General features: G+C 38.0%; 1 protein-coding gene across 1 annotated transcript in view; it reads left to right on the top strand.

The window, feature by feature from the left end:
- The window catches only part of CNGB3 (cyclic nucleotide gated channel subunit beta 3), a gene marked incomplete at both ends in the record, with an annotated part of 69,255 nt that overhangs the window by 16,804 nt on the left and 30,384 nt on the right, over window positions 1-22,067 (top strand). The window contains 4 exons of the mRNA XM_082499243.1: window positions 16,644-16,798; window positions 18,227-18,412; window positions 18,991-19,199; window positions 21,046-21,096. Of these exons, the coding sequence (XP_082355369.1) occupies window positions 16,644-16,798; window positions 18,227-18,412; window positions 18,991-19,199; window positions 21,046-21,096 (601 nt within the window). The remainder of the gene's footprint in view (window positions 1-16,643; window positions 16,799-18,226; window positions 18,413-18,990; window positions 19,200-21,045; window positions 21,097-22,067) is intronic.

Raw genomic sequence — 22,067 nt, 5'->3', positions numbered from 1 at the left:
GTAGTGAGGCAACAAAGAATAATCAAGCAAAATACTAATGCATATGCCTCAATAAAATATGCAATTAAAAATAACTCTGACTAGAAGACTGGAAATGTTATAAATAACTTGGTAATTCGAATGTGAATCATTAGGTCAACACTGAAAACCTAGATAGAGCATCTCCTTTTTTGTCATTGTGGGATATGTTATTAGATGCCTACAGTTCCACTGGTAAATCCTGTAACCATGGTTAACATAATTACAATATGCTTATGAAACAAAGGAGTATATTGCTTATTAGTTGAAGGCAAAATCTGTCTGTTAAAAGGAAATGAAAAATATTTATGTGAGATATTCTCAGAGCTGTTCTGACTCACTGTCATGCGTGCATCCAGATATATCTACTCAGTCTAATTTAAGCAACAGTTTCTAAAAATACAGTAAATTCTTGGTAAATTCTACCATCAAAACAGTTACCTGCTAAATTCTGCAGTACGGCTTGGAATGCATGGTGCTGATGTCGTCACATTGGTATGAAACTAAACTAAACAGATCTATTATACATTTTTCAGAGCTGGAGGGAGAATAATTTTTAAAATGTGCCTTTGAGAGAATTTAATTCTTTGCCCCTGAAGATTCATGGAAGTCTGTTCAGACACCGCTCTTGATCAAGGTCACTACCTTATTGAGTCTATGTGTTCAAATTTACTCATAAGAATATGTTTAAGAAAATCAACTGCCTTTATCACATGAGAAGAGCTATGTAAATGTGTATGCATATGCAGAATTTGAGTCAAATAGATACATGTAGTCTACCAAAAAAACAGTAAATGAAACATGCTCAAATCACTCCCTAGCACTGAGACAAACTAGAACAATACAAAATGCCTCCTGAAAAAGTGTCAGCTGTGAATTATCTTTGCTCAATGCTAATTTCTGGGTATTTCCAAACCTGGGAATGATTTGGAAAAGTGCTAGTTTGACTAGTCAAAACTATATCAAGGAGTGTTGATATAACTCAACAGGATAGTCAACAGACAGTCCCATTCTCCAGGAGTTTTCCCTGTCACTGTTTAATCTAAATTTGGATAATGTCCAAATGGAGATTAGCTACAAGTGATGTCCCTCAGGGGTCTGTATTGGGAGCAATACTATTTAATATTTTTATTAATGACATAGACAGTGAGATCAAGTGCACTCTCAGCAAATTTGCAGATGACACCAAGCTGAGTCTTGCAGTTGACTCACTGGAGGGAAGGGATGTCATCCAGAGAAATCTTGACAGGCTCAAGGAGTGGGCCCATGGGAACATCATGAAGTTCCACAAGGGCAAGTGCAAGGTCCTGCACATGGGTCAAGGCAATCACCAGCATGAGTACAGGCCGGGTGATGAATGGATTGACAACAGCCTTGCAGAGAAGGACTTGGGGATATTGGTAGATGAAAAATTAGCTATGGGCAATGGGCACTTGCAGCCCGGAAAGCCAATTGTATCCTGAGCTGCATCAAAAGAAGCATGACCAGCAGGACAAGGGAGGTGATTCTCCCTCTCTACTCTGCTCTGGTGAGACCCCGCTTGGAACACTGCATCCAGCTCTATGGTCCCCAGTATAATAAAGGTGTGGGCCTGTTACAGCAGGTCCAGAGGAAGGCCACAAATATGGTCAGAGAGCTGGACACCTCTCCTAGGAAGAAAGGCTAAGAGAGTTGGAGTTGTTCAGCCTGGAGAAGACCCTTGTTGTGACCCTTTAAAGATATAAAAGGGACTTATAAGAAAGATGGAGAGAGACTTTTTTCCGGGGCCTGTAGTAACAGGGTAATGGTTTTAAACTAAAAGTAGGTAGATTCAGATTAGATGTAAGGAACAAATTTTTTTATCATGAGGGTAGAGAGACACTGGTTGCCCAGAGAATTTGTGAATGCCTCATCACTGGAAGTGTCCAAGGTTGGATGTGGCTTTGAGCAACCTGATCTACTGGAAGGTGGCCCTGCCCATGGCAGAGGGGTTGGACATGATCTTTAAAGGTCCCTTCCAAACCAAACTATTCTACAATTCTATCATACTGTTATGGAAAGAGCAATAATTTGCTTGGTTGAATGAAACCAAGGTTGGTGAAATGGTTGGTAAAATTAACTGGAATTTCAGATTCAGTCCAGCTGTATTTCAGGGATCAGCAAGGGTCAGCTGTTCCCTGAGAGGAGTTGGGAGCCAAGGGTAACCCCAGCACAAGCAGTGCCCTTACCAACAAGGTGCAGTCCCGCAGGGTCTGAACACAGCAAGTAGAGCAGAATCCCAGTAACAGGGTCCATCAACAAGGCAAAGTGATGAACCAGGTTTAGGGTCCATCCAGGGATTCCAGTCAGGAGCAAAAAAGACGGGGCCAGACATAGGACCGGAGACAAAGCTACAACATGGCTCCAAAGTTCATCCAGGAGACGGGACCAGAGACAGAACTGGATCTAGACACACCTAGGTGTAGCTCAGGCAGTGACTAAGGCCTGAGCTAAAGTGGACACTCCAGACCCATGGGCAGAGGGTGTGGATGGAAGTCCCACTGGAGGCTGCTCAGGGCCATTAAAGCCTGTTGGTGTACTCAGGGTCCTGGTACTATGTTTTGACTTAGGTAGACTATTTTCCTATACTAATCATCCTCTAAGACTTGAAGATTAATAGTCACTTGATCTGCACAGTAAGAGTTCATCAGTACGCCTGTGAGTAAGATACATGATAAGGTAAGGTTTGTGGATATATATATATTCACAACCCATATACATCCAGAGCACCTCAAATTTCACGGAAATGATGTTGATTGAAAAGTCTTCTCTTACTGTGACTTCTAATTTTTTAAAACGCACCTGTGCAGGCTCAGATACGTAGAGTAGGGAAGAGGGAAGAAGGCAGTTGCCCTGTTTGAAACAGCAAACTTCATTTAGATCAGACCTGTCTCCATGCAGAATTTCAGGGGAAGTTAATGAGATTCCATGTAAGGACTTTAAATTTTAAAATCTTAGGTAATATCGCTTTATGAACAATTATACTAATATAATTAACTTACCTGAAATCATTAAGGCTACTTATATGTGTGACAGTTTTCAAGACTGTGCACCATGTCCTTCTTCCAGTTCAGCTGCATTAGAGCAGCTTTTTACTCATGGTTCAGCACAGCCTGCATTATCTATTAATAGGAAAACAGGTTTCTGAATTTCCTCTGAAAGAGCAAAACATTTTTTTCTCTTGCTAAGTGAATGACAGCTTTGACAAAGACTGCATTTATTCCTGAAAATTCCCATAGAAACTGTTTGTCCACAAGAAAAAAAGGTCCTTCTGTCTTTCCCTCTCAGCACTTCCTCATTTTTAAAATGCAGAAGTACACGGCAATAGATAAGGAGTAGAGAGACACAGCATTGGTCTCAGCCACCTGAAGACTATGTCTGAAAGAGGAGACACACAGGAATGGCTGATGTGCTAAGGCGCTGAATTACAGCCAAGTGACTGAAACTTTTAATGTCTGTTTTGTAATGGCTTAGATAGGATTGCACAAAAGTCTGCCCTGTCTCTCAATATATTGTTTCTCCCCTCCATCTTTAATGATAATGTAACAGAACGATAGGTAATTTCCATGAATAGCTATTTCCTGAGCAATAATAATCTCTGGGAGGGAGGGCTAAGACTATGCTGTCTCTTCACAGCAAGAAATGAGGGAACAGAATAACACTCAGGACCTAATTTGCACTCTAATAGAAGTCAGTGGAGTCTTATTAACAAGGAACTGGCATAAAACATCATTGCAGTCTTTATAATATATCGAGATTGCTTTCTGTTGGGGAGGGTTCATAAAAACACGTACGCGCACACACAATCCTGCATTTTTTTGAAATGCAGTGCAAGCATTTCCCGTGAGAGATGGTGTAGCACTTAAACAAATGTGGCACGTCGCCAGGGAGCTGCAAGGACCAGCCCCTGCCTCAGGGACAGGGGGGCCGGCAACATGGCCGGCAGGGCTGAGGCCTCCCCAGCCAAGGCCCAGGCCCAGCCCCAGCCCCAAGCAAGGCAAGCAGGGCAGTAACAGGGGTAGCAGCCAAGGCCAGCCCGGAGCCCAGATCACCAGGCAAGTCTGTGGTGAAAAGGCAGGTCCAGGGCCAAGCTGGGAAGGCAGTCAACCCATCAGCTCCTGGTGAGGGAAACTGGGGTCAGGTACAGCCCCGGGGCAGCCGGGCAGGGCTGGGCTGAGGCCGGGCGGGATCCCACACCGGCATCTCTACCAGAGGGGTGCTTCCCTTACTCATATAATCCTGCCTCATTTTTTCTAGTCTTTATTTAAAGATGCATTTTTTTCCTAACCTGAAGGAGGACTTCTTTGCTTTAAAGTCACAATCATTGTGGATACAACTGATGAGCAGCTTCTGCCAGTCTGAGCTCATGCTGGTGACCAAAAGCAGATATAGCCTTTTTCCTGGTCACATCTTCCCACCCTCTGTCATGGGCTTGTGCAGCCATCTGGCTGTTGGATCAGCTTAGCTCTAGCTGGAAATTAATCTTTTATCGTATGGCCTTGTACCAACACAGGGGCACCACAGAAACACACAGGAAGGGCAGCATGAAACTGCCGTTTCATGAGACTGAGATCATGAGAATAAAAGGCTCCAATAAATAGACAATCTGATGGTTTCTTCTGCTGTTAAACTAAAATAAAACTTTTTAAAAATGGTGAAAGAAGCATTGGCAATGTTATTTCTCTGCAGTGAGACAACACCAGAAACATACCTCATCAACAACAAAGTTGAAGGAATTTTTTAGGTACCAATAGAAAATCTCTCCTGACTTTGGCTCCAGTTACACCACCTATAGCTCACTCAAAAAAAGAAAGGTCTCCAAAACACCTTGTTCTGCAAACAGGGGAGAATAGTTATTTGTACACAAGAGAAAATGACATAACATGCTTTGTGAGGAACCTGAAATCTAACAAAAAAAAATAATTTTAAAAGACATGATTTAGATGATATCAAAGGTGACATAGGAAAGGCAAATGTGAGATCTTTGTATGACCCTACACTGAAGTCTGGAAACCAACACAGAGCCTGTGGCATATGGTAGCTGATGAAGAGGAGAACTGTATAAAGTGTCTTCTCATGAAAGAGTAGAGGGGAGACAGATGCGTAAGGAACAAGTAGAAGTGGGTGTCTGGCATCAGGGGATGAGACAAAGAAGTTGCAGCATGTCCTAGAAAAAGTAGGGTATGGAAGAATGGTAAACAAAGCATCTGAGAGTGTAGATCAGAGAAAATGGAGGGACACAAAGAGCCTCTATGACCTCTTCTCTCCTCTGTGTCTTCTAAAAGCCTTTAAGCCTGGCTAAATTTGTAAAAGTGTTTCATGTTCCCAGATTACCAAGGTGATTACAATGTACTATTTATACTAAGGTAGTGCTCTGAAACCCCAGTCAAGGATCATGAACCCTACTCTGCAAAATGCTGTGTAAAATGACAACCTATATTCGCAGGCCACATATCCAAGAGTACATAAAGAAAAAAATACAGTGGGTAACCGGGACTTCAGATGCTTTTAGATTTCACCTCAAGATTGTACATATTCTGGGTTATGTTTAGAGAGGGACAAGAAATTATATCTGATACACCACCTTCAGAATCTAGGTACTATGAACAAAACACATTCATATAAAATGCACTATATAAATTTTAATAAAATATTAAAATTATACAAAGTATGTTTAACATTCCCACCCAGTAAACATACTTTTCTTACTTTGCTTTTGCACATTCAGAAACCCAGCTTTCAACATTTTCAAAAAAAGGGAGCTCCAGTGGCGCAAACTGCCATATGAGCGCAGGAGGTTCAGGAAGACTGAGCTTTGTGCTCATAGTTTGCCTTTTTCATAGCCACATACAATTACCTAGTAGGATATACCAGTCCTTCTCAGGCCTATAAAGGAGACTTTTTTCCTCTCTAATTTGGCTAATAGCAAAAAAAAAACCAAAACAAAACAAACAAAGATTAAGAGGCAATTTGCTATGTGGTGCATAGCCAGGTTAATAAAGAGAACTCCTGCTGGTAGCATGTTCTTAGTGAGTAATGCACTTCATTTAGCTCAATTACTTCGACCAAGAAAATTACCGTGATTATTAGTGCTTGCCATCCACTAGTTGCAACACATCAATTCACCAAGCAGATGCATCTTAGAGAAAATGTCTTATCACAAGAACAAAATCTCAACACCCTGGTGAAACAGACCCAGTATAAACCCTCTGCAGAGTCTCCAGAAATCCTTGATTACTGTAGGAACCGAAAAAGATGGCACTCATGGCACTAAACTCCAATCAGCTTCAGACAAAGTAAAACAAGGCCAATGCTGGGCACTTCTGAAAAAAAAAAACAAAAAACAAAAAAAAAACCCAAACACAAACAGTTTAAACATAGTTACAAACATTATGAAGGACTAATACTTTTCCTTAGTTGTTTCCAGCTAATCACTGCAGTACTTGAAATTGTAAACAGGTGGAACATGTCCAGTACATTTTGTAAGCCTTACTGAAAAAACATTAATGTATTAAAAAATCAAAATACTTTTCTTAGCACTCATATTGCTTCTGCTTAGGTCTTTCTTTCAGAGTTTATCACTTTTAGTGCTTGGATTTTAATTTCTACAATGGCTAAATTGAGAACCTGCAAATTAAATAGAAAGGTGATGGTGTGCTGCCTGTTCCAAAATGGATTAAACTAGCAGTAATCATTGCTGAGATGTATTTTCCTACAGCCTTTAGATTCAATCCGTTCTGCAGGATGCAGTTACCCATGCTATTTAATGCCATTCACTCTGCACGACAATCAAGTCAGTAGCCTGCAGTTTAAAAGGTAGCGAATTCAGAAGTTTTTTCTTGAAGACTAAATGAAGAGACTAAAGGGACAGGAGCATCGCTCTACGTATTGAGATGCTGCTCTATTTTTTTCTTTCCTTGCATTATTTTAAATTATATATTCATAATATTCATATATATTTATTGCTGACTTTATAAATAAGAGAAAATATTTTTTTTAGAATATGCAGGAAAACAGTATAGTTTTTCATACTTAGACACTGATTTATTTCTTTAATTAAAAGCATTTTGCGTAAATCCTCCATTGACCTAACATTTTTCAATGTAAGAAGATACCTTTATTTTGTGAAGGAAGAAATTATAATTTATTAAAAAATATTATCTCTGGTATTATCTGTTGAGTCAACTGCAGGGTAAAAAGCAAAGCAATGAGCATTGTGACAGGCACACTAGTGCGTGTAATATAATTGCATCAAACAGTTGCAAATATATCAGTCTTCATAAATCTAAAAGACAAATAAATCTAAGACATAATGCTTATTATCACTTACTAAAGGAAAACTGATTATTACTTCATGACTAGTGTAATTATGCATGCCTATAATTAATCTTGTCCAATACTTGTTATTAAAATACCCTGTATCCAGTTATTTACTCATTTTCCGAACATTAGCTATTTAAAATGGAAGCACCCCATGTTGTGCAGCACAAGAAAAGAATAGAGCAAACAGTCACAGGTGGAGATATGCGGATCAGATGAGAAGTCAAAGGGGTCTAGCAACCCAGTCTTATTCAGTGTCTGGTATAAATGATACTTGGGAGGAGATGTGTGGCGATCTGTTGTCTGCAGGGAACATGCCTACCTTTTTGCCGAATTTGGAAAAGAATGTGGCAGGAGCCTGCAGAAGGTGAAAGGATGGTCTTAGTGGTAGTTGAAAGTCATCTCAGAGGAATGGGTTCTTCCTCTCTCTCACCACATTTCTTTGTGATACTAGGAAAGCTGCATGAAACGAGTTCCTGCAGAAGTGGCTGTATAGCAGTTTACCACTAACAAAGGTAGAATTGCAACAAAATTGGTTGCACCAAGCTAATTTTATATAATTAGCATAAGCAACATTGCTACGTGGCATAAAGTTCAGTATACTGTGAAAGCCTGCCAGGGTTCCCAACAGTGGAGAAACTTTAGTTGCTATGCAAGCTGAATCTATGCCACCACTTCTTTCTCTTTTATTTTTACCCTTGCTAGTTGAATTAAAGTTTCCTGAAGTGTATATCAGCTAAAAGATTCTTATTCAGGTACTCACACCCCTGCACACTGAAAATTATAAAATTAACTAATATTCGTACTCACCATACAGTTCTTATCCTTTTCCCAAATATTTTTCCTTTGCAAAAAAATAGCAATAGAAATTGGCGGTGTTCAAACAGATAAAAAGTAAGATAAAAGAGTAGAGACTATACTTTTTATCCTGTATTCACAGTGGATAGGAAAAATTGTACCAAAAGAGATTTATGTTGAGAAAAATTCTTACAATGAGGCTAGTGAACACTAGAATAAATTCTTTAGGAAGATTATGGAATAGCCATCACTAGGCACATTTAAGAACAGGTTAGACAAGAATCTGTCAGTAATGGCACAGGTATACTTCATCCTGCTTTGAGCTGTGGGGACTAGGATTATAGGATGTTTCAAAATTCTATATAGTCCTATGCTTGTGTGATTTTTTTAACATTTGTATGAAAACAGATGAGAAATGAAAGCATCTATTGAAAAATAAATTTTTCAAATTTGAGACATTTTATTACAGCTTTCTTTTTAAATTCACTATGGGGAATATTATAGTGTTTTCATTTTAGCTTTTTATTCCTTGCATATTAATGAAAGCTGAAGAACAGAAAGTTTGAGGAGGAATTTTTTTTGTGCTGATGAACTCTGTACAGCACTGGATCATACTCTGATTAAGACTTTTTTTCCTTAGCCATAAATTATTATATCCTTATATAAAGTTATGAGTTTGCATTTAAATGTGTTTGAATGTAACCAATGTTATGTGTATATGATAAGAAATATCTTTTAAAATTCCTGATAAGGTAAAATTTATTATCATATGGTTCTTTCTTAGAATATTATACTTTTGTTCTAAAGCGATTAGTGTCAGAAATGATGCTGCCCTTCTTTTTACATCATAGTAAATATCTGGTGGCATTAAACAACTTTGTATCACCAGTGACATTAAAGAAAGTGATTTTTCAAAGTTAATTGATACTTTCAACTTTCATCGTACTTTCTTTTGCATAGTTCATTCTGCAAAATTACTAATTAAAATAAAGTCTTATTCACATTTTAATCTGGTACCTCAGTGAGAGTTCCATGTGTTCAGCATTGAGACAGACTTCTCCTTAGAGAGTACCATAAAGAAGATTAGAGGATTCACAGCCTGTTGTGATTGAATAACTAGGAGGATTGTCAAAGAAGCTGCTGTGACAAACCTTTGAACTAAACGGAAGGGATCTCACACAGCCTAGATGATTAGATTTCAGTCTGCACTGCATCAAGAAGTTTGTGCTGAGTCTAATGCCAGTAGATAACTCTGAAAGTTAGTGGCTTCCTTGAACGTTGTTGCTTCTATATCCATTTCGCTGTACGAATACAACACGAAACCTGGGAAATGGGTGATCTCTGCATTTTGTTTCAAGAACACTTGCTTAGGGCCAAACCCAGCTTAATTTCTGTACAAACACTCTGAACTAAGGGAGTCATGAATTCCAATGGAAAGTTTTATTTACATGGTGTCCACATGAAGCTTATTAAAGCTTATGGCCTATTCTTGCATCTATGTATAACCAAAACTAACCTAAATGTTATTATATCACTATGTTTAAATTAATGAAATATGCAAGAAAGTAGCTAGTAGGACAAAACTAACATCAGTTTAAAATCAAATTGCATTGTGCAGAATAACTCAATCCTAAAATAGAATGAAAATAAAAATGTATTTTATTCTTCTTTATTGCAAAGAAAAGTGAATACACTGCCATTATTTCAAAACATGCAACAAATAGAGAAAGGTATAATCTTCTGGATCACTAAAGATGGGTCTCTCACAAACACTTTTCCTGTAAAATAAAAGATGATGGGGCAGAGGAAGATACTTGTTTCAAGACTGCTAATGAAAATTAAAATTTAATTAAGAGCTTTTCGAAATTCCATGGGATCTAACATATCAACAGTTTGTTTCAAGACTGTAAGATAATATATTTATCTTAGAAACTCACCTTCTTAACACTTGATCTGTTGAGATTTTTGGTAGCAGTGGACCTGGTGATACCTATACAAGTTAAGTTACTTATTCACTTTCCAAACCTTTATATATTTCAAGTCTGTTTGCCAAAGATGGTTTCCTGTTGTGCTGCATCCATTCTCGGGAATCACTGCCAACAATAGTTTTCATGATTGTAGTTAATATATTCTTGAAGTCTGTTATGCTTGTTTCAACTGCTGCTCACTCATATTAGAAGGCTGTTTAGGACCTCAGTTTTTAAAGGCTTGGAAACTTTCTTCATACCTTAAATTCATACTAATTTGTGGTGTTTCTATCCACATTTATTCTTATTAAATACCGTTCCTTAGCTCAAGTACGTCTTTTCTCTACACGGTTCTCCACCAAAATTTGAATTTACAGACAGCAATCCTATTGCTTCTCAATCTGTTTTGCCATTCTTTTCAAAGCCATGTTCTTAGCAGCTTTGATCATTCTAAGTGACTTTATACAGTTTCCTATACAAATTCATCTTTTGAGTATAGCTGGTCAGAATAACTCTCACCATTGGTTTATATACCAAAATTAATGCCTCCTTCACTGGCAATGTCAGGTGCATTCTAGGGTTACATTTGCACAAATGTTTTTCATAGCCAGATTACAGTACAGCTCATAGGCACCCTACTATTGACTAAAACACTTGGATATTTATCTTTTTGTCATCTGCAATTGATGATCCCACCATTTACAAAAGAAATTCTTACAATTTCTTTCTAAATGCACATCTGCATTATGTAGCATTAGATTTGTTCTTGTTTCTATTACTCCATCTGAATAATTCAAATTTTCCTGTATATGAATCAGTCTTACTTTTTAATCCCCTGTAGCCAATGTCCTATCAAACATCATTACCACACTACTACATTTTGTACTGTCATTGAAGAAAATACTAAAGCTCATTCCTAAAACTCCAAAAGCTTCCTGTGCAGGTAAAGGAGGATAGGGTCCTTGTGCAGGCAATTCAGAACAGAAACCTATCTTAGTAATTCTGAACCTCTCCTCGGAGAAGCCTTCTATTGACTATAAAGGGACTATAATCAGAGTAGCTAAAGTTAGCTTTTTGGAATACCCCTGTTCTTGTACCAAGCAGATGACTAACATATATTATTTTTTTTCTGTTACAGAAAAACATTTGGTTTCATAGTCATTTAAGATGTGTGAGCTTAGACTTGGAACTGGGGACAGGTAGATCATTCTGGTTTCTGTAACATTACCCACACTGGGATTGTCGGCACAAACCGAGGATGTGTTTTTGAATCAATACCTGTCATGATGCCTAGAACTACATTTTTCTCTCTCACTAAAATCTTTCTCAGCTATACCAGCATGTTTTGTGGATATTTGCATAGCTATTCATTGTCATATCCTTCTGAAAATTGGTTATTTGAATCAGAGAATCTCCATAATTTATTCAAGACAACAAATTATTTTTTTCAAGACACAAGCTGAAAATACAATCGTAAATCATAATTTCCATGCTCAATAAAAACATTAAATGTTCTTTTGCATGATCAAGGATTGTATTTCCAGGTGGATAGGAAAAAGTTTCTTAACTGCTGCAAAAAGAAGGGTTAAAACTGAAATCAGCAAAAAGTGGTATGTATTTTTGGGGGGCAGCAGCATACCTTTATGAAATAAATTTTATCAGAAGTCACCTGGTAGATGAAAGATGGAATTGAAATCAGGTAGTTGGTGTTCACGGCCAAAAAGCAAGAAAGAGTTAAAATTTAGATTGCAACTTCGAAAGGGGTTAAATTGATTTATTCTGAAATAACCTATTGCATTTCTTGATCCCTTTTTTGTTTGAACTCTTGACATAGCAAACTTCAAAGCCCCAGTACTTAACAGATGTTACATACATTAGCACACTCAACACAATGTTTCCATGGCCTGTTCTTTGAAAGCCATTTTTTTCCACTACGCTATAGGTGTCTAAATCTTTTCTTTTGGCATGGGGATAATTAAGGCACTGTAATTTTGTTCACTAAAAAAAAAAGTTAAAACCTACAAGTTAAAAAGATAAAGCCTACAAATTAAAAACATAAGAAAACTATATTATTATTATACTTCTAGTGTTACATATGTTGCTGTTGTTAAACAAAATGTGTTTGCGGTAACAACAAAACTGTGTGTATGGTATATGAGTTGTGGTCCTGACTTTTTCATTTCCTAGGCCATGTGAGATTATTACTTCTGCAGGGAATAAACCTTTCTGTTCTGTAAAGGACTATACGGTGTACTAAGTAATATAAACTTAGGTCTATTGTAACATACTGCACAAAGGTCAGAGATAAATTTGCTTAAAGAATAACATATCAGCTTAGAGACAAATCCTAGCACTCAGCACAGCTCAGCATGAGAAACCAAAGGCAAAGCATCCTTCTGCCCAGCTAAGCAGTGTCTTAGTGACGGTGCAGATTTACCTCCAACCATGCAGATCTGCCCCTGTATGGCACAAACTATTCAGATATATAACACAGACAGGGATGAACCAGGAATTGATCCATACCCACAAGTTTGATCACCCCCTGAGAGCTTTCATATACAGAATAAAACCAAATAGTGCCCCATATGATATCAATACATTCTGTAACTATAACTGTGAGCTGAGAATGAACATAATTATGGATTCAAAATGAGGCATTATCTCCTTAACAGACCATGCTAAAAACATAAGTCAAACTAACCTGTCTCACAGGCACAAAATCTGAAAGTCTGAGGAGCAGCAAACCAGAACCAGAAAACATTGCGTGTAGAATGATGGACAAATTAAAATTATTAAATGTAGTATCTTTAAAGAGAGTTACCTTAGCAGGGTCTCTGGCCTGGAAAATGTATTCTTGTTCCTGCTGGCTATCATGTTCTGCTGACAGCTATGTGTTTATGTATATGAATTTATAAAACATATATTAATAGAGTTAATAAAATTTTACCACACGAAAGAGCACACAAGTAGTGAAAAAAACATTGCCAAACAAAAAAGAGAGAAGAAAAAGAGAAAAGCACGTCAACTCTGTGGGGAAGTGGTCTCAGGCCAGTCAGGAGGTCCTGAGCCAGACCCTAATTTTCACCAAAAATGCTGCATGTGGTGAAAGGCAGCTGCACGGTATGGTGTCACTCCTTCATGGCAAAGCGCCACTGAACACGAGAGATGGAGTCAAGTTTATTAAAAGTGATTTAGTCAAGTTTGAATGGGCTTCATTAGCCAAGACAATTTAAAATGCACCTCCACACAAAGCACGTATACAATACACATCTTCAAATTAACAGTGTTCAACATGCAGCCTCTTCCATCTGTATTAACCAGAGAAAATTTAAAGTAAGCATTTCATTACTAGAAAATAATGCAGAAGTTAATGCAAACCAGATGAGAAGTAGGGCAAGGAAAATCAATTTCTTATCAACTGTGGGGCAAGTAACTTTAAAAAATTCACGTAGTTTCTAATCAGTACCAAATAACAATATCTTTCCTTTGGGCTACACTGCAATGAAAAAGCATGAAATTTATGATAGAGGAGACTTTAACTTTTATTGGAAAGACTGTGAAATAACAAGAAACTCCCACACATCTTATAGCTTATCCCTAGAAAGCAGATAGAAGGGACCTTTGGTGTGACACTTGTGATAAGTGCTTTTTACAACAAGAGAGCTAATGCCCTAAGCAAAGACAGCAACAGAAAAGAGTAAGAATTATTTGAAATTCTTTGCATAGAAGCTGAAAAACTAATTGTGACACGTTAGCTCAAAACAAGAAAGGATTTCATTACACTGCAGATGGCCTGAGCAAAGGGAATATGTGACATAAAAGGAACAGTGATGAGATTACAAAGTATATCAGAACTGTTTGATTAATCTCCTGTCTGGGGAGTTTTAAGAAATAGACACTACAGAAGACTTATATTTGAGGAATGATAAGCACATACTTCCAGACTTCTGCTTCTTCTGCTTTTAACAGCTTATCTCCATTTTATCCAATGATTTTATTGCTGAAGGATTTTCCCGTCCTTAAATTATACTTTGTTGTGCACCATGATATGTGTTGTGTCTCCAGAAAACTCTGCTTCTCAAAAAGCTACATACGTCCCATTCTGACACTCTCCTTTTTTAGTTACAGCGCCTTCTGTTAGGAACTTCAAAGTAGGTTTAGGTCTTGAGGAGACATGGTGTTTATTCAAAGATCACTCGGAGTGTTTTCAGTTTCTTCCCTACCCAAGATGCTGTCATGCCATTTTCCCTCTATTCATCTTTGGGAAGCTCTTGTCAAGAATTTGGAAATTTCAGGTGTGCTTCATTCTTGGTCTACTCTTCTCTTGCTGTAACATCCACATCCCCATGGTATTTGGGACAGAGCTGAAAAACTGACAAGAAAGAACAATTCTCTGCTGTACTCCCTGTATTGAGCATAACTGGCAGGTTTTTGGTACAGGGGTGGCAGTTGTGACTGTGGGAGAAGATCTCAAGCTCCCCTGTGTCGGTCACAGCTGTTTCCAGCCAACTCTGACATTGGTGTGTGACATGAGCTGAAAAGTGTTGAGTCTAGGAATCATAGAATCATAGAATTGTCTAGGTTGGAAGAGACCCTTGGGATCATCGAGTCCAACCATCTACCCTACTCTACAAAGTTCTCCCCTACACCATATCCCCCAACATCACATCTAAATGTCTCTAAAACACATCCAGGGATGGTGACTCAACCACCTCCCTGGGCAGTCTATTCCAATGCCCGACCACCCTTTCTGTGAAAAATTCTTTCCTAATGTTCAGTCTAAACCTACCCTGTTGGAGCTTGAAGCCATTCCCTCTTGTTCTGTCATTAATTACCTGTGAGAAGAGACCAGCACCAACCTCTCTACAGTGTCCTTTCAAATAGTTGTAGACAGTGATGAGGTCTCCCCTCAGCCTCCTCCTCCTCAAACTAAACAGTCCCAGCTCCTTCAACTGCTCTTCATATGATTTGTCTGCTAGGCCCTTCACGAGTTTCGTTGCCCTCCTCTGCGCTCGCTCCAGCACCTCGATATCTCTCTTGTATTGAGGTGCCCAAAACTGGACACAATACTCGAGGTGTGGCCTCACCAGTGCTGAGTACAGGGGCACAATCACCTCCCTACTTCTGCTGGCCACGCTATTTCTAATACAAGCCAGGATGCCATTGGCTTTCTTGGCACCTGGGCACACTGCTGGCTCATATTCAGCCACTTGTCAATTAGAACCCCCAGGTCTCTTTCTGCCAGGCAGCTTTCCAGCCACACCTCCCCAAGCCTGTAGCGCTGCATGGGGTTATTGTGGCCCAAGTGTAGGACCTGGCACTTGCCCTTGTTGAAACTCATACCATTGATGTTGGCCCAATGATCCAATCTAGCTAAGTCTCTCTGTAGAGCTTCCCTATCCTCCTGGGAATCAACACTCCTGCTTAACTTGGTGTCATCTGCAAACTTGCTGATGATACGCCCTATGTCCTTATCGAGATCATCAATAAAGACGTTGAACAGAAATGGTCCCAACACTGAGCCCTGAGGCACACCACTTGTGTGGTGTGATGCAGGAGAAATCCTATATCCTGGTCTCCACATAGAGGAAGTCTAAATGAATGGCCCAGCTGTCAGCTAGGTGGCACTCCAAAACAGCCCCAGTTTGCATAATCGGATATTAGCAAGTAATTCAGAACGAAATTTCAAAAGAGTTGATCAACACCTTCAGCTAGATTTTCTATTTGACTGCTCAGTATGCATAGATCCTATTAAAGGCATTAGTTTAGGTGCAGAATGTGAGAGTGCAGGTGTTTGAAAAAGAACGGTCCTCAGGTTTGAAGAAATGCTGTGAGTGCCAGAATATCAGCTCAGTGTTACTATGACCCTGAGTAAACATGCGGTGGGAAACTTCTTAGCAGAAACAGAAGCAGCTTCAACAGAAACATGATTGGTTTGCTTCCACTTGGTAAAATGTGCATTTTTTTACCTCATATTAGCTGATATGCATTACAAAAATGAGATTAAATGAATTTTCGCAAGATTAGGAAGCATAAAGTAAGTATAGTCTCTCCTCCTCTACCTGCACATCACAGTCTTTAACTCAGTTATGTCCTGTCATTATTAGGGTATTATATAATAATGAGCCCATTTTTATGCACGGATGGTAAGAGCATGCCTTGTATCCTAGCGAATACACAGGATAAGCTCTAGGCCTTACATAGCCGCAGCAGAACTTGGTGAAAAGCAGCAGTGGGAAGTCATTAGTGTAGTGGGCTGTACAAAGCGTAAGGTACAGGACCTCCTCCACCTGAAATATCATGTAGACTGCTGCACGTAGCCAGCAATATCGGCTGACATAAGCAGGAAGCAAGAGCAGTTAACTTAGGTGTCCACTTGCCATGAATTAAGTGATTTGAATACGCACTGTGCCAAATAAAGATCCAGTCTTAATGTCTGACTTCTGCTCGGAAGCAGAATTAGCACTGTTCCTTCCCGTGCTTTCCAGTACATTAAACTTTTTTTCCTTTTGTTTTAACTAGGACACAGAAACAAACACCTTCAGGTTTCCAAACAAATGAGTATGCTGATGCTCAGCTTCAAGAGATTGTCAGAAAAATGCGGGAAAGGACAACAGTCTATAAGGAAAAGCTGAAAGACCCTGTGCTGTCCTCCCCTGAAGGCAGCCCTACAGCTTGTAAGTGAATCCAGAAATAGCTGTCCATTTGCTGAGTTTAAAGATGAAATTTATTTTGTGGTAATAAGAAACACTGTGATAAAATTTTCAAGTAATTATAGCATGTTTATCCACTGAAATTGATCAGTTTGTGCCCACTGAAGTCAATTTATCCTTATTAGTTTACAGTAAACCAGGTCCTTAGGTACAAATATCCTTTGAACCACATCATTAAAAAATTTGGGGAAAAAATCTTGGCCAATGTCTAGAATCATCCCTGTAAGGTAGTTTTATATTTTTTAAAATAGCTCCCAGGTATGTTTATTCATGTGGATGAATCTGAAACATATGAATCACACATATCTTATGAGTAGATATTAGTCACTCTGAGATTAGATTTGCTGTGTAAAAGTAAATAACATTTTAGCCATGGCAGCAATCTTCCAGACACACTAAGGATGCTAAGTACATGCTTCTAATAGAGCAAACTTATCCAAAATTAACTAAACATTTACTTTTACAAAATATGAAACATAAGCCAAATACAATATTTTCCCTCTTTAGAGAAAAGTTTGACCTTTTTTTTCCTTTTCACAAAGAATTGAATGTGGTGATTTCATATTCTGACTGTTTAGAAGCTGTTTATTCCTAACCTGATTTTTAATAAGCTGGAAAAAAAATAGTGCCTGAAGTATTATAAACTATACCAGCTGATAAAGGAATTACTTTTAAAAAAAAAAAATAAATCTTTACTTATTTACCTCTTTTGTTCCCTTTGTAGAACTTGCAATCACTTTTTTTCCTAAATCATTATAAATCCAGTTTGCCAGTTTACCGCTGGGACTGTGTATCCTACTCAGAGGTAAAGCCACCAGAATTAATGAGACAAATGTGTGGAAAAAATTATCCGGCCCAAAAATGGAAGAACTGGACTCAAAGGAGTGCCACAAGAGTGTTGTGCCCCAGAAATGTCCAAAACCATGGGCTTCCCATTAGTTTCACCTGCTGCATCTTGCATATCAGTTCTCAGGAGAGGGGACCAATCAGCCCATGGCACAGACACCTTTTCTTATCTCTGTCTTAACTGCATACTTTATTTGCAACAGCCACGTAAAGAGGAATTTCCAGTAGCATTAATGAATGCTGAACTATGTATTACCTGATTTCTTGTCCATCTTTTACGACATTACCTGTGGGCAATGTCCAAGGAAATACAGTAATATATATTGTACTCTGTAATATGAAGTGCCCTGTTCTTGATATCAGTGGTAATTTTATTCTCCAATCGGTTTTCTAATGCACTCAGTATTATAATGAATTGTACCTTTAGTCACTGCCAAGTGTTTTTAGAAGAGTTTTTAACATGATGAGGCCCTTGTACATGTTAAAACAGGATGTAGTAATTGAGCCTTTATTAAAATGTCACCCTTTGTGCTATTCTGTGGCTAGCACCATCAAAGAAGAAGCCTCCACCCCCACCAAAAGAAGAAAAAAAAGAAGAAAAGAAAGAGGACACAGAAGCAAAGCCAGAGGAAGATCATTACTGCGATATGCTGTGCTGCAAATTCAAAAAACCTCCACTGAAAAAATACATAGAGTACCTGCAGCTACCAGACAGCATAGACTCATACACAGGTAAATTAAAAGCTATGCAACAGAATGGGGTAAAGGCGTATTGAAGTGACCCAGTAGTACATAGTACCTGGCAGCCACTGTAAGATCCACATTCCAGTTTGCAACTCAGAGGGACACATAGATCCTGCCCTAAAGAACACTTACGCCAAACAAGGAAAAGACACGAAAAGTGGCAACAGTTGTAAAGATGGTATGCACAAAGCTGGTATGCAAACCAACCACAATGAAAACCCAAGTCTTCTGACCCTTTATCTAGAATTTGTCGCATTCATTAGGTCCAAATAATTCTTTTATCAGTTATGACATACACCAGCAGCATGCAAAATGTACCAAGTTTCTTCAGATGCATTAAATTCTATGTGGTCTCATAAAATCATCTTTTTTCCCTTTTGCAAATTCTTTGTGTGACTCCTAGTTCCAAGCTATATCTCTTTAGCAGCCTGTGCCCTTGAAAAAGGAAGAATGGTAGGTTGCTTTGGGGAGAAATATTCCCAGAAACTGCAGTAGAATAAATGTGCCTAAAAGAATGAGAAAAGAGTTTAAGTTCATGCCTATAAATTCAATGTTTTTTCTTTCAGATCGCCGTTATGTAGCATGGCTCATGCTTGTGACAGTCGCCTATAATTGGAATTGCTGGTTTATTCCCCTTCGCTTTGTGTTTCCATATCAAACCCCAAGTAATACAATATATTGGTTTACCGCAGACGTCATTTGTGACATCTGCTACCTGTGTGACTTACTGATTTTCCAGCCCCGAGTGCAATTTTTAAAAGGTGGAGATATAATAGTACGTATCGGAAGTGGGATTTCTGTGGGTACTAGTTGTGTGTTAAATTACATTGTAGAAATGCCCTCTAATCTGAGACATTTTTTGCTGCTATGTCAGATCTATATAACTTTTTTATTTATCAAAGGATACTTTCACTGACCTTCCATTAGCCTATTTTAGAAGAATGAAACATATCCATTATCTACATCCTTTAAAAAAAAAAAAAAAAAAAACCAGATTTAAAAGTAACAGATGAGAGCAATTGGAATAGGCATAAAGCTCTCTCTCACCAGGAGTAAATTGGTACAGCTTCACCAGAATCTACGTACTCATATATTATGCATGTGTTTGTATGTTTGTGTGAAAATTTCAGCTTTCTATTCACCTTGTCCCAGAATCATAGTTGAAGACAGTGCATAGTCTGCTGGACAGGATACGCATGTTTTGTTACAGATTGCGAGATTATGGGGAGTTTTGCCAAAATCAGAGCAAAACTGTAATTTCAGGATGCTTTGAAAAAAAATTATTTGAGATATTTTGTTTGGGGAAAATACGTACATTCAATTTTGCTTCTTGCTACTATTTTTGTATTATGTTTTTATAGAAAAATGGAAAATAAAATCCTAAGCAAGTATCTGAAAAAAGATAAAAGCGTGCCCTTAACATATCAAAAGGGCATCTAGAGCCTTAACTTTTTTTTAAAATCTTCCCTACTTTTGATTCTTTAACTTCTTATAGAAGAAAACAATGCAGAAGAAAATGAGTTTAGAAAACTTCAGCATGACACTTCAGCATGCCCAACAGACAGAAAATTCAAAATGTCCTCAAATGTAATGTGGAACTAGCTTTAGTTCAGTGCTTTTACATAAAATTTTGCACATTGTGCATACAAGATATTACTGATACCTTTACAGAGGAATCACAGGCAAAACTGTGCAAATATAGTTTGGATAGATACTAAATGCAGTGCAGTGTCATGTATTTTTCCATGCCAAGACATTCAGTAACTGGCAATCTTGCCTAAATCCTACACAACTCAAGTTTTATGAACAAGGTTAAAACTCTAGCGTAGGAAGCTTGCCGTGTATTTCCCTTGAAGCTGTTTGTACAACTCATAGATTTTTGTGCATGAGGAGATCATCTACTGCCTGATCTCCTGCATTTAGTTTAATGCTTAAACTGATAATAGTGAAAAGTTGGAATGGAAATATCCTTAAGATTTTAAAGCTATTTTTAAAGTGTCCCTGGTATAAATACAGGAAGTATAATAATAGATACATTTCTTTAGATACTTATGATTACCCTTTCTTATTAAGGTATTAGAATCAGCTCCCATGGAAGGCAATTTAAAAATAAATAGCTAATCATTTTAATGAATGCAATGTTGATTATTATAATGCTAATAATGCTAGCATGTCAATGTTAGCTTTCAAAGAGCTAATTTTGTACAGCACCATCAGAAACATTCTTAGCATTTTTCTTGGAACCACTGAAGTCAAATGAAGGTTTTGGCCCTGAAACTGAAGGGGTTTGGGTCAAGAACCAACTGGTACAGATGTCTTGAGAGGGAAGATTTGTGGGAAAAATATAACATAATTTGCTAGACCAACAGCCAGACTTGGAAAAAATAAGACAAACCCCAAAGCTGATTTTTTCAAGTAGGTCTAGTAAAATCTGGTCAAATGTAGACTGGTCTGATAAAAGTGCTACTTCTTCCTACATATATCTCTCCATTCATACTTTTAGAGCATCATTAATACAACTGTCATCCTCCCTACTATTAGAAGAGAATTAGAGTAGCAGAGGCTCATTCTTGACATTCTGTTCTTGACTATGCCTTTTTCTCCTTTTGTTATCACTGTAGTCAGACAGGGTGGAAATGAAGAAATTCTACCACAGCTCTATGAAGTTTCGGGTAAGCAGACCCTGTGTTACTGATGTCATTATGTAATTCTGGCTGTAGGATTTCACAGGATTTTTTCTATTCACTGAAAATCACTGTTGGTTTAAGAACATCTCCAGAAAGCATTGGCTTGATGGCACGTCAGTGCTTAACAGCTGAAGATTGCCATCTTCATAAACAGTGTTTAATTGTAAAACAGAATAATTATAAATGCAATTATAAATATCCTTTCTGAGTAATAATAAATAAATTAAATAAATTATCTGGTTTGATTAATTTGTGTGAGGTCATGCCCGCACACACTGAAAGGCAATAGCACTGTTTGCCAGAGATTCATTAAACAAAATTAAAAGTCTTCAAGTTAGATGATAAATCTACTCATTTACCTCTCGTGTGGTACTGAACCGGTCATCACTCACACAAGTAAACAAAAATTCAAACTAAGATTTTTGATGTTCATTGCACTTTTCAAAAACAAAGATGCATTTGATTTAGGAAAATTTTTCATTTTGTTCCTAAATATTGTTTTTGCCAACAGAGGATAGGTATTCTATTGAATTCCGGATACACATACAGCTCTGTGACGTTGAGCCCACCTCTCTGAAGTCTCAGTTATTGCCCCCTCCTTGTCTGCAAATACCTTTGCACCTGTCTCATTTTAGAGTTAAATTTGTCTCAGTGACTGTGGTGTCACTACTTATATACTTGACATTAAACTATCCAAAAAGTGCAGGATATACACTATATAGGCAAGCGCGTAGGACAGAGTCAAATTTACAGCAAGAGAACTAAGTGGATATGTAGGGATTTATTTTAAATTCACACTTGCAGTATGTTTAGTGCTCTTGATTTCTGCAGAAAATAATGAGTTGAGTGAAACTAATGAGAGTTGAGTGTTCTCATCCCATGAAAGATATAGATATAATCGGGGAATCTGACATATGATTAAGTATTAATTAACAGTTACTGATATTAAAGCACTT

This window comes from Vanellus vanellus, assembly GCF_965231255.1.
Source record: "Vanellus vanellus genome assembly, chromosome: 2".
Lineage (NCBI taxonomy): Eukaryota > Metazoa > Chordata > Aves > Charadriiformes > Charadriidae > Vanellus > Vanellus vanellus.
The sequence above is the reverse complement of the archived record's forward strand: the minus strand, read 5'-3'. Positions and strand labels throughout refer to the sequence as shown.